At 40.8% G+C, this 13,813-nt stretch overlaps 1 protein-coding gene across 1 annotated transcript; it reads right to left on the bottom strand.

Moving 5' to 3' along the window:
- Nucleotides 1–837: 837 nt before the first annotated feature.
- mapk8ip1a (mitogen-activated protein kinase 8 interacting protein 1a) lies at nt 838–13,451 on the bottom strand. The gene is made up of 12 exons (XM_026366532.1): nt 13,258–13,451; nt 8,103–8,178; nt 7,086–7,658; nt 6,050–6,631; nt 4,905–5,159; nt 4,262–4,337; nt 4,008–4,174; nt 3,784–3,887; nt 2,914–3,024; nt 2,525–2,595; nt 2,299–2,397; nt 838–1,061 (listed from the first exon to the last, which is right to left on the bottom strand). The coding sequence occupies exons 1-12, from the start codon at nt 13,327–13,329 to the stop codon at nt 989–991; spliced, it is 2,259 nt and encodes a 752-aa protein (XP_026222317.1). The 5' UTR covers nt 13,330–13,451; the 3' UTR covers nt 838–988.
- Nucleotides 13,452–13,813: the final 362 nt, after the last annotated feature.

Consider the following 13,813-nt stretch of genomic DNA (forward strand, 5'->3'; position numbering starts at 1 on the left):
TGAAAAATATCAGATAAACCCTGCATAACCTGGAAGAAAAGGAACATCAAGCAGCAAAAAAGAGAAAGTGGGCACATGAAAAGTAACTCCAAACAGTTGATTGTCAAGTGTGGGGGTTGTAAGATACAGAATGATACTTAGATATGCTTTTGAAAACATCCGACTGTCCTCTTGTGTGCAAAGAAACCAGCAGGTCGGCTTCTTTATTGTGCACTGTTTGAAATAATTGCCTTTGAAGCTGTGGAGGAGTCCCTTCTGTTTACTGAAGCATTAAGGATTAGACTAATTTAAAGACAGAACATTTCCATAGTTTTCATGAACCTCCAGCTTCTTCTTCAACGGGTATATCTACATGCACTTCGCATCTGTGCCTTCCAGCATATGCAAACATATTCCCTTTACAATGTTTAGCTTGTTATTAGTTTTGATAACCATGTGGTCCTATGTTTCCCTGGTTTGGTGAGGTCCAGATTTATATTTCTTCTTTCTTTTAAGTGAAATATCTCAACAGCTATTGAATGAATTCCCATGAAATTTTGTGCACTAACTGTGGAAATCCCAATTTCGCCACTGATTGTAACCTTTGAAAGTGATGATAAACATTCTGTCATTAAATTCACTCCACACTCCTGGAGGCTGTCTATATGGTTTTGGAATCAAACTCTATTTACAGTCAATATAAGCAATTTTAGGTGATACATTTATCATTTGCAGATGGTCGAGCTTCAATAGGTTTATGTTTTCATTTTATATTCGTTTTCATTGTATGGGACGTCTCATGTGACCCTATCCATCTATAGAGGTATTTATATTGTGACTTGGCCAAAGGAAGGAAAATCTTGCTATATCACTGAATGCAGCTAAGAAAAGAAAAGCCACCAGGCAAGTACTCTGATGAAGATATATCAGTGGTCCAGTTTGTGGTGTAAGACCATGCTTACATGCACATAGTAAGTATGCAGTACAGGGTGTGGATGGAAGAGAGTTGTTATTCAATGAAGATGTCCTCCGTGGGACAGGAGTAGCCGATGTGCTCCTTGTAATACTGCTGGAATGCCCTCCTGTGGGATGCCAGAGAAAAGAATTGGAAAATGTAATTTCAAAACAGAAATAATAAAGCTATTACACTATGGTACAATATATCTTGACAAATATAACACATGGCAAAAGTTTGTGGAGGCTTATGAATCTTTTTTGGGGATTTAGGGGTTATCTCATGTTGTCATATCAACAAATGTGACACAACTCACTGTGCACCATGTGCTCTGGGCTTTGCACCACAATACTCAGATAGATAGAGTGAATTGTGTACTGGTCACGGCCTACTAGAGGCTTCTGACTGTCCTACTTGAGCTCTCACCTCTCAAACTATATTCACATTTGTTAGCTATTATTGTTATTACTATTATTATTAGTAGTATTACTAAGACTGTGTTCCTTTAAAATACGACTTCATAGGTTGTTTGTAACTGCAGCAACATTTCAGAATGAAATGACCAATTTCAATACATCAGCAAAGGAGGGTTTTCTTTTTAAGTTCAAAATTCAACATTTTTCCTAACACTAACCATATTTATTTGGTTCTTAAACCTAACCTACATGTCTTTGTGCCTAATCCCAACTAAATCTCTTGGTATGTACCGTTGTTGTCTTACATTTTTAAATAAGTGCTACACTATTCCCTATATTGGTGCTATTGTATTAGATAGCAGTCACCATTGTGGTACCTGACACCAAAGGAGTGCAATTTCAAGAACCTCCTGCCTCCACCAGTCTAGGTCCACTTAAAACAAATGTTTATATGGGTTGAATGAGAGATTTGGGCAAAGTTGGAAGATTTGTTAGCAGCTGGGTACAAATAATAATGAGCATAACTAGGTTTGGCATGACTATTCTCAGCCTCTCTTAGCCTCTTAGTAGCACCACCTAATAGATCCTTAACTTAGAAAACTACAGTATTAATAGCAATACAAAAATATCTCAAGTCCTACATAAGTGTCATCAGTACAATGCACAGGTTGATGCTGCTCATGACAGTACAATGTCCCGTTGTAACTGTTGCATTAAAATGTTAGTAGCATTTTTGAGTTTAATGTACTGTACAAGTAATGGTCAGAGTGCTCATTCATTTAAATACAGCCATAGTTTCTGTGAGTTTTTGAACAATTTTGTTCTGTGAAACCGTCCAGTCCCTGCTAATATTGCCAGAAAACATTTTGAGCATGTTGCAGGCTTCCTTGAAATCCTGGTTATTTGAAGAGCATTGAACAATTACGAAAACAACACAGTAGGTCTTACCCTACAGACTCAGCCAGAGGATGTAAAGTTGTGTCTGACACCATCACATGACAGGCGAAGCGCTGTTGGTCAGGATGTTTGGTGATAAAACCAAAATACCTGCAGTGCAATAATATACTTATCATACTGTTTGTATGTAATACTTTTTAAAACAGTGTAATCAATGTCTCAGACAAGAGTGAGAATTGGTTCAATCAAATTATTCCTACAGAGTACATCGACTCACTTGCTGTGTTTTGGGTGACAGCCGCAGAATGAGATGTTCTTCAGCTGGAAAAAATGGAAACACTGGTCCCCCTGACAGAGAAAGAGACACAGACAAAGACGTGTAATGCTTGAATGATTTAGGTTTGTCTAGATACAGGTACAACTCTAAGTACAGATAAATCTATATAAATCTTATATATATCCACAGTGACAGGATAACGTTGCCACTGTAAAGCACTATCTACAGTACTTAACTACACCATAATTACCTGTTGCCTGTTTTTGTCATTTATGACATTAACAATGTCCACATTTTATTTCTGATCACTTTGTTGTTAGAAAATCATTTTTTTCTTATAAAACCAAGGACATTTCTAAGTGACCTCCAACGTTTGATTACATACGCACCCTGTGAGCAGAGTGACACTGGTCCTGCACACTGATCTTCACGCCCTTCACACTGACCTCCAGCACACAAACTGAGGGAGGCTGACCTGCTAACCGCCTGTTACACACAACCTGTTGACACAGTCAAGAACAAACGGTCAACAAACACACAAAGCAGGGGCTGGTGACAAGACATGTTGACTGGTCTGTAGAGTAGGTTGAGTAAGTCAGAATGAGTGTAAACTACTTTTTGTCTGGCAATGCTGAGAAAGTGTTTGTGTTGTTACTAATGTGGAGTGGAAAGCCAGTTTTTAGTGAGAAGGGAGAAGCACTGTTGCTCTGTGTCAGCTAACTGACTGTTTGGGGTCAAGGTATTTGACCTCTGTGGATTTGTTAACTTGTTAATGCTTCAATCAGTTATGGAGTATTTGCCTATTAAAAAATCAGTGGCAACATGAAATTCAGTTGCCACGTATATGTAAATATTAACCCCCTTTGAAGTAACTCACCCTAAATGTCAGTGATTCAACCACACAGTTAGTTAAATGAAGATCAGTACAGCGAACATGTTTTTAAGTTACTGGTGAGTACTACTTTGAGCACTGTGAATTGTTTTATTGACTGCATATGACCACTGTTGTCCAGGTTCATCACCAGTGCAATAAAACTGAAATAATAAAAGAGCTAAAGTAAACACAATAGTAATTTGTCTAATTGGTAATAAAAATCTTTTAATTTGTGGTTCTTTGATCGACGAGATGCAAGACTGATTACTTTACTGTTGTTAGCTCTTATATGGTGGTTGTCTTTATTTCCCACCATGCCACTGACTCTTATGGTGATAATAATTTTGTGCTGTGGTTCTGTTGAACAGTGTTCTCACTTATGTACCTTCTGCATCGCAGCACACAGCACATCATTGCCTTTGTGGATGGGGACCTGAACTGAACCCAAAAATCGCACCAGGAACTGCTCTATACATCCGTCTTTCTGGACTGTGAAGAAGAAGGTGAAGAAAGAAGCATCTTAAACTGTCAGTGTCATGGACATTGATGATCCTGTCATGGACCCTGCTGTTACAGCGGGGTGTGTGCGTTTTTTTTTTTGCAGCGTACCTTGGTTAAGCTCTTTGGCCACCTTGACGACGTAGAAAGCAGGGAAAATACCAGTAGACCCAGTCCTCATATTGTAACCGTGACACCACAGGTCCTCAGACTGGTTGAGCAGCAAAACAGGATCATCTGTCTCTAGATAAAGCTCATCTGCATGACGTGGGACAAACCTAAAATAAGGCATCAAAAATGATTTCAGTGGAACATTTGAATGTGGACATGTTACTATTAGTTTGCAATGGATTGTATGTGTTAACCTGTAGACAGCTCTGTGGCTCTGCTGTCTCTCCACTCCATCCAAAACACAGGAGAACACACCAAAAGACCCAGCACCTGAATGATACAGCATTGATGTTACAGTAACAATCAGTGGCTCACAGGTTGTATTTTAGAATAAGAATGGTTAAGTCTTTTCTTGATTAGGGACGTGAACACATCTCCAGGTGGGTATTCTTAATCTGTTCAGCTTTGTAAATAAGCTTTTCTTCACCAGGCTAATAATTTGTCTGTCATTCACATTTACTACGGTTGTTTTCTGTGGTCTTCCAGGCTTTTTAATGTTCCTGCTAACCAGCGTGTTCTTTGTTTTTACTTGTTGGGTTTGATTTGATTTGTCAATGATGGCTTGCTTCATAGGTAGTGACAGCTCTTTGGACCTTTAATTGCATTTCAAATCAATTCTAGACCTATAATTTGCTTATTTGTAAAGGAATAACACAGACCTGGCCATGGAATAACTGAGCATTCTGAACAGTTAGTTAAAAGTTGTCTGTTAAAGCAGACAGAATAAAGCACATCAATTCACAGGAGACTCTATATGAATTCATCAGAATAGTTTGAATGTTTCTTTTTTTTTATTATCTATTAATATATCATGGTAAGATATGAGAATATACAAACCAGTGGCGCTGTAAGGGCTGCTGTTGTTTGCAAACAGATTTAGGAACTTCCTGCTTCTGGGACTTCCAGTCTTTCCTCCTTTAGACTCCTCTTCTTCTGATGTTGTGGCTGACGTTAACTTGGTCTGCTTGCAGATCCTTGCTACAACATCCCTCCTCCTCTTTACCTCCTCCTCCCTCCTCCTCTTCACATCCTCTTCCTTCCACTTGTTCGTCTCTTGCTCCTTTCTTCTTTTTTCCTCCTCTTTCCCCCTCACTTGGAGCAGAAAGGAAAGGTTAAACTGGCAGCAGCACAAAGCAAGAACTACAGATTTACAGTGCAAACAACATAGTTTTAACTTGTGTTTTTTGCTACACTTGCACAGTCATCTAATATCTGATCATTATCTGTTTAGCGGTGTTCCACAAGGTACTGTTTTGAATCCGCTACTATTTTCTTATCTTTTTCTTATTTTCCAAACACACATGCATCTCTGCATGCAGATGACACACAGCTCTACAGACAAATCATAAAACATCATAATAATGTCTGTTTATTTAAATGACATGTCTTTATGCATATGGCAGATCAGGAATGAAAAACACACTTTGTAATCAACTCTACTAAACTAATTATGTAATTAAATAAACAAAAACGAGAAAGCAAGCTAATCTGGCTTTCTATTGGATCTAGTGGTGTTGATCTAACTTGTATATCTAAAATGTTTGTTGCCTACAGCAGTACAGTGGTACAGTATATTTAGTTTTGTACAAATTCGTCTTTAGCATAGTGTATTTGTAGTTAGCCTATTTATTTTTTGTATGCATTAAGAGCAACTGGAGACCAGAGCCAAATTTCATGTGTTTCCAAGCAGGCCAAAGGGGATTCAAATTCTTAGCTCACATATTACTTACTAGCCCTCCTTACAACTGTGAATTATTTTAATGTATTCAACTTCGGCTACTGAAATAGCACATCATTTGATATGCACTACAAATTATAAATTATCTTTTACAATTCTATGACTTGTGTGAAATAACGCATAGCGATGTAATGAAATGTGGGTGATCCATTCAAAGCTGTTGATACTTCGAGCTTTTATTACAGAATTTCATGCAAAGAAATATTTAATCAATTTAAATGTAAAGATGAATCTATATCATTACCTTGCTTCCTTGTCTGCTCTTTCCTCTTCCTCTCCTCCTCATATTCTGGGTCTTCATCCTCATTGGCTGACTGATATACTGTTTCTGCATCACTGTCATCATTGTGCTCGTAACTGTGCAAGCAGTTCTTGAGGCTAACCAGCTCCAACTGAGCATGTTCATCAACCACCAAAGTGTATTTTACAGAGTCATAGTTCAACTGTTCTGTTGTGTCACTCTTTGGTACAGTCCGAGCAGCCACAGAATCTCCCTGAGTGACAGAGTTCGTGCCATCCACTTCTGCTTTGATGTCACCTTGTCCTCCCCCTGCGTCCACCACGGATGTGGTACAGTCCATCTCTGTTGTTTCATTACCTTCAAGGCAGTGGAGTGGACCATTCTGAATGTTCATGCAGGGAGTTGGTTCTCCTTCCCCATCTTCTTCACTGATGTCAGGGTTGATTCGATAGGGTAGGGAGGGATGCAGAGGCCCTGGTGGGGGGCCCTCTGTGTCTGAGCTGAGGGACATCCTATTTGAGCCCCCTTCACTGCTTGACCGAGAGAGAGCAGGGGGGTTGTCCTGCGTTCTGTCATGGTTTTGACCTAAGAACACAAAATATGGTTAGTGGGTAGATATTGGAAGTAGCACACTTAACTGGTAAGACTCAAGTAATTATGTAGCATGATATATTGTATTTAAGTTTAAATTAGTACAAGATGTCCAAGTGCAATCTGTCAGTCTCTGTTATCTATGACAACAGGTACCAGGTGCTGGCCTCAGCACGTTTACATATCCTTTAAGCTGCTATTTTGAGGTACAGTTTTGAAGTAATGCACAGAAGTATTTTCACTCTATGTGTTACTCTTTACTCTACTCTACTTTACTGTTATGTTTTGCTTTTACTCCACAATTGATGGGAAATATGTACATGGATTACTTTAGCAGTTTTCTATAGAATTTACTTGTGCAGAATAGTTGTAGAAGAGAGTGGCTCAGACTTATGGTTTAATTGACATTTTACTTGACTATAATTTCATGATGGAGGTGGGTTCATACCTTGGTCTTGGCTCTTGTCCTGGTTTCTTGGTGCTACAGGTGTACGAGGAACTACCATTGCTGTCTGATAAACTTCCTGGTTAGACATGATGTGATTTTGCTTCAAGCCCTCTCCTCTGTTACTCCCCTTAGCCACTACTTTCCCTTTCCTGTCAGTCCCCCGGCTTTTCAGTCCATTTGCTTCTCTTGGTCTGTGAAGTCCATCCCTTTCTTTCTCTCTCCCATCACACAGTCTTCCTGTTCGTTTCTCTTCCTTCCCTGCTGTTACTCCATTCTTTCCTTTGCTGTCCCCCAGGCTCCGCTCTCTCATCGCTGTAGCTCCTCTGCCTACCCCTCTTCCTCCTCCTCCTCCTCTCCGCTGACTCCTCTGTGTGCTGGAGGACTGTGTGTACGTGCTCCCAGCTACCTGTCTTTCGTGCAGTCGAGCTCTAGTGTCTGCAGTGGTGGCGGCAGCTTGAGTGTTGGTTCTGCTTTTGGCTCCATTGGCTGTGGGAGGCTTTGGAGCCGGACGCCGAGTACTGTGCTGGACTTTGTCCTCCGTTTTTTGTTGGACATCCGGTGGCATTAGATCCCCTTTACACACACACGCAAACAAACAAAAGTATCAGATTAGGCAACCAGATGTACGCAGTGGGATTATCAAAGTAGCCTACAGTAAGCAGTTTATGGTGGATAAGAGTTGCAGGAACAGTGGAAAAATCCGCTCTTGATTAATTTCAAATATTTCAGGAACGTGTACCTTAATGCACTTACAGAGTTACACAAAATATGGTCAGACTCAAAACAGCAGAGGAAGTGATAACTTACTTTTTTTCCAAAGTTGCTACTAAGTGTTAACTGGACTTGCTTGAAGTTCATAAAGTCATTTTGACCCTAACCACAAGGTTAGTTTAGTTCTGATGGATTGGTTGGGAGTCCCAGCTGTTGAAACTAATTGGACTAATTAAGCTTGTAATACCTTAACATCACTTAGACCACCTGTTGTTCCACTACTTCTGACCCATTTAGTGTCCATACCTGTGATGTGTGGGGAGGAGGAGCGGGACTCCTTCCAGCTGTCTTTCTTGCCCAAAGAGTTGTTGTTGATGGAGTCCTGAACAGAGTTTATGAGACAGAGCAGCAGCATAAGAACAAGATCCAGCATGATTAACATATCTCACACACTCGTGCACACATTCACACGAGGTTGTTCAGTTCAGTTTATCCTGAGGTGTGACAGTGTGGTGGCCATTTCAGTTGAGTTCTCTTCTTAACAGTGTCAAAAAAGTTGCAGACGTTGTTCATAAAAATCAGACAAAGATACAGTAAAGTGTGTTTAAAAGTGAGGTTAGGTTTATTGATGAAAAGATCAATAAAACCGAGACACATCCAGATAATGTCTGATAAGCTGACTGTGAGCCACCTTTAAATACACTGCTGGGCTGCCCAGAGGCCCTCGCCAGCAATGTTCAATATTCTTTGATTCTACATCCTTCCACAAATCATGGAGCTCTGAGGACTATAGCTAGATAAGCTATACACATAAAGCACATGCTTTTCATCTATCTCATCCATTGTCTCAGCTCCTACTGATCAGCCCTGTACGTAGATTGACAGCTTGTCCAATGTGTACTCTGCCTCTCGTTGGATGTTAGCTGGGATTGGCTCGACTCGACCCTTGACCTTCAGGGTGAGCAATTACAGCAAATTAACTGCTAAGTAGTAAAAAGGTATTTGCCTAAATTGGTCAAATCAGTGTAGCTATTTCTATCTGTCTTTATGAAATTGTTGCAAGGAGAAGGTACGAACCAGGAAGTGAGCATTGGTGCAGCCTCAACGCCATGCCATCTCACGCACTAACATCTCAATGTATCGTGCACCAGCTTTCCCTGTCAATTTTTGTTACCATGGTTCCTCAAAGTCTGTGTGCATGAGAAGGAGAATCAAAGTCTCTCTGTGTAAAACACATGACTCACTCCGATGACATCATCCTTCAGGGATCTATCATTTACACACATCTAACATTTATTCAGTTGTATTTGCCAACCAGTCTAGATGCAGATTACAAGTATATCTGTTCTGTCCCACGTCCACTTTATCTTTGTTGCTGGGATCCTTGAATGACGCTGTACTGCATTGGAAGCATTGACTTCCAGCTGGGGGTAGAATCTCAGCACCACATGCTGCAACGGAGAACATGTAAGAGAGAGGATGCAGTGGTAAGAAACTTGTGTGAAGTCTTTAGAATGACCTGGTTCTCCACAACAAGTGACACCACATTTAATGTGTGTTCAACAAAGACAGGAAACATTATAATTTGTTTGTGTGTTAGTAGCTTGTTTACACTGTTTGTATTTGGGACTTACATGAAGATCGAATCCTATTTTTTCCAATTCATGGAAAAAAACAGGTCATTCCAAAGGGTTCAAAAAGAAATAATAAACAACTGGATAAATGATTAGAAATAATCAGTAACTGGTTGAAACATGTCGAACAGACCTAATCGCTACATCTACACAGGTCTAGCTGTTGTCAGCATTTCCCTAACACAACCAGAGCTATTCTTATTAACAGGTTCATGATAAACCCCATCAACAGTCACTCACACACATGAATCTGTCAGCAGGCCTGATGAGACGCCTCCCATTAAAAGTGAACTTAATGTCTTTGAGGCAGACATAACAGGTCAATGCAGCTGCCCGGGATGCTGAATCAGCTTCCTCCTGCTCTCTCGCTCTGTTAACAGCAGTAAACATGGAGGCAGCCGGTCGCCCAGAGGCTACAGAGCACTGCTTTATTTATTATTAGACTGCTAATTTTCAAAGTGGTTCCTTGCCTGGACGTCAGTTTCAAGCCCCATCACCTGTACCATCCTCACGTACCTTCAAAATGTGCATGCATATGTCTGAAAAGCATCCCATCACACTGTACAGGTAACACAGGGGTCTGTCAAATTCAAATCCTGCTTTTCCATGCTTGCCTATTGAATTTCTACAAGGTTAGAATTTCCCACAGCAAAGCAAAGTCAGTGCACTCTGTTCAAATCTCAGATTTCAAAAGGCGAATGCACCATTACTCTAACACTGTCTTTTAAGTTCATAATGCCCTCTGTTTGTTCCTTAGCAGCACCACCTCCACAGGGAAACACTCTCCACATAAAGACCTGTCAATCATACACAGCATTAAATCTTTCCCATGCTGAACCCACAACAACATTAAAACCACTGGGTGGATTTAAACACATGTCAGATTCATCTGAATGGTTTTACAAAAGAGTCATTGGATGGTTTTATCAATATGATCATTTCCATCATATGTAATCAAGCCAGCTGAAACCCTATGGGTTCACCCTTTTGTTATCCTAACCACTTTTCCTGTTACGGATCATACAGGCGGTGGAGCCAATCACAGCCGCTATTGAGTAAGGGGTGGGGTACATCCTGGACAGGTTACCAGTGCCCAGAGAAAAACCCTGTGAGAGCCTGTGCACCAAAGGTTTTTTTCCACCACTATTATCAAAACACCAAATTGGGAAATATCTTTTGGAGCAATGGTGTTTCATCCCATCAGCAGAGACGTGTAGAATCAACTCCAAGGTACTGTACACCTTAATTCCTAAGATTGTTACTGAGTTCCACCTGTCCTAAATGACTGTTAGTGTGCTTAAGTATTATTGTGCATTGAAAACTCAGAGAATCTGTTATATTATCAACACAGCGATGATACAACACACCTTAGTCTAACATTCTAATGTGAAGTTCAGTCAAGGATATTAATAGCACATATTGAGCCCTAGGTATGCAAAAGCTATTTTAAGTCTAGCCAATATAACACACATGATAAAGGGAGAAGGCCTTTGAAGCAGCATCTTGGTGAATATCTGCTGTAGCTCAGTTGGTCTTTGATCCACTGAAACCAGGTCCAAGTCCTTTACACTCCCGCTGTAGTAATGTCAGCAGGCATTCTCACAGCTTATGAAGACATGGTAATCTTCTATGTCTGCTCGTCAGTAGACCATCTTCACTGTGTCAGGTTCCAATAGACTGTCGAATGATCTGGTAATCAGATCATGATTGATATAGCAGATCTCCAGGAGCATATTTCCTCCTTACAGAGAACTGATGATGACGTTTACCATCTGGATTATGATGTATACAAGATTTAGCAGGTCTATATCTGGCAAGAACAATATCAGAACAATCCTCTCTAGTCAATGTGTTAACATGTTACTATGCAACTTGTTGACACAGGTGATGAACCCATGGTCCAGTGTTGACAACAGTATCATCAGTAGTAGCATTTCAATCTATCATGCTACGTTTCCTATGCTCATGTTTATTTATCAGTAGCAGCGTTTAAGAGGTTATATTTGAGTGACATTCTCCTCAGATGTCACACTCACAATAGGAGCTTTATCAAAAGCAGAATGCCACATTACTGTGTTCTGCGTTGTGAATCCTGGAAACACAGGGAATTTGACAAAACGTTATCATGTCACTGGTTTCAGAAAGACGAAAAAGACAGTGGACAGTGAAAATATGGAAGGACATCAGGTATTTTAAGGTAAGATGACGTCTTTAAAAACACAACAATTGATGCTACTGAACCTCTGATGTCCCATTCAGGGTAGATGACCAGTCGATCACAGGGCTAACATAAAGAGAAAAACAACCATACACATTCACATTCAAACCTGTGGGTAATTATAGAGTCACCAGTTAACATGCAAACTCCTTCTTACTAGGTGACAGTTTTACCCCACCATGCTGCCTGCTTTTGATACCAACAGAAGTTCATTACAGATGTTTACTTTAAGGTTTTTACTTGCAAATTCAAACAACTAAAAGAGCTAAGATACTTTGTAGGGGATTTGAACACAACACAACACAAGCCTACCTTTCAATTTGTTAGATAATATTTGACCAGATAATCTGCTGTATTATTATGTTTGGCTTAAGACAAAATGCAGCTACAACAATAGTGATTTCACTGGACATTTGAATGAACCATACGGAAGCACAACTCTATGTAGAGAACATGGATGTTAAAGGACTCATGTGTCCATATCAACACTGAGACAGGTTTTGTTTACTGTAGTCATTTCTATGTCTAGATCAATTTCTAAATGTAGACCTTGTCCCTCATCATTTACACAGGATCTTGTAAAGGACAGACTCACAATTTTTCAAGCATGTCATAAAACAACATTCACATTTTGTCACTGTAATCGTTCTTCGTGCAAATGATGCAGTCCATCAGACTTTAATCAGTCAAGTGGGTATCTTCCTAAGTTATTCTTGTGTTAAACGTATATGCATATGTATAATACAGCTGACTTTGGTGTAATTTCTGAATTACAGCAAGCAAAAGGTGTTTCAAGAGTCATGTGGACACCTGACAAGCTGAGTTTCTATCCTTTACGGTGACTCTGCTCTGACACAGTAAACAGGATGCTGCTTATTTAAAGGGGTAGTGCTGGAGCTGGAACTGGAGCTGGCTCCCTCCAGACAGCCTTCATCACTGAGCCCTGCGTGAAGAGCCAGGTTTAACCACTTCACTTTCATTTTGGTTTCTTTTAAAAACACAGCTCCTCAGACCTGCTGCTGTATTACCCTCTAAATCTTTTTTGTTACTAGACGATACAGCCACAGCCGACCCATTTAAATATCCTTGTGTATATTTATTTTATAAGGAGGTTTTAATAGCACAATGAGGGTCAATTCCTATAACAGACAGTGTGTCCTGCTAAAGTGTCCTTGAGCTGAACTGAACCTTCTAGCTGCTCATCTATCATGGGTCAGCTGAAACAAACAAATCCCATGATGAAGAAATTGAATTATGACTATTGATATTCTAAATATAGGCATCTCTTAGGAATACTGTCATTTGCACTGCAACACGACAGCTGAACCATTTTCACAACTGACTCACTGTCAGAACCTACACACACACACACACACACACACACACACCTAACAGCATACACAAACACTGATACACAGCAAAGCAATGCTGTCTCATTCTGAAGACAGGAGCCTCCCAGGCGATCTGCACACACAGTAGTGCGTTTCTTCAGCTTGATGCCACTGTTGCCTCTTTCCAAACACACCCATCATCTTACACACACACATACACACGTTAGCCCATCTTCCCAGCTCATTTTAAAAACAGGGGATCCTCCCAGCCTCCGTACCTGGGTGCCGGCTTGTGGCAGCTGTGGAAACAGAGCCAGGGTGGTTGGTCTCTTTGGTCGATACTTGTCCATGACAGCACAGGTTGATTCCCCCCTCTGACAGTCGACACCTTCCTCCCTCCTTCCTCCTCTTCCTCCTCCTCCTTCTCCTAATCTTCCCCCTTTTTTTTAAGCCGGAGTAGGCGCTCCTCAGCTTGGACAAGGCCTCCCCCACCCTCCTCTACCTCCCCTTCTTCCTCTTCAGCCTTCTCAGCATCGAACAGCTCCAAGCTTGGCCTCTGGACACACCCCTTCCACTCACTCCATGCGTTACCATTGGCTGGCCTCAGTATAACATCATCATTATCACCATCATCATTTTTCCTGGCAGGAGCAGAGCGCAGAAGAGAGAAGCGGTGGAAAGGCAGAAGGAGGAAGGAAGAGAGAGAAAGCAAGAGAGGTGGGTGGTGTTAGATAGTGACGGGATGAACGAGAAGTGACTGAGAGAGGCAGGCAGGGAGGAGGCAGAGAGAGAGAGATGCAGAGAGGGAGTGAGGTAGGGAGGGGGGAGGTGGAA

This window comes from Anabas testudineus, chromosome 6 (assembly GCF_900324465.2).
Source record: "Anabas testudineus chromosome 6, fAnaTes1.2, whole genome shotgun sequence".
Classification (NCBI taxonomy): domain Eukaryota; kingdom Metazoa; phylum Chordata; class Actinopteri; order Anabantiformes; family Anabantidae; genus Anabas; species Anabas testudineus.

What these genes read in the sequence shown, in the direction of transcription:
- mapk8ip1a (XM_026366532.1), bottom strand. Translation starts at nt 13,329, where the DNA reads ATGGACAAGTATCGACCAAAGAGACCAACCACCCTGGCTCTGTTTCCA. An exon ending in CTCCTCCCCACACATCACAG is followed by an intron (nt 7,659 to 8,102) that starts GTATGGACACTA and finishes GTGTGTGTAAAG; the next exon opens with GGGATCTAATGCCACCGGAT. An exon ending in AGAGCAGACAAGGAAGCAAG is followed by an intron (nt 5,160 to 6,049) that starts GTAATGATATAG and finishes TTCTGCTCCAAG; the next exon opens with TGAGGGGGAAAGAGGAGGAA.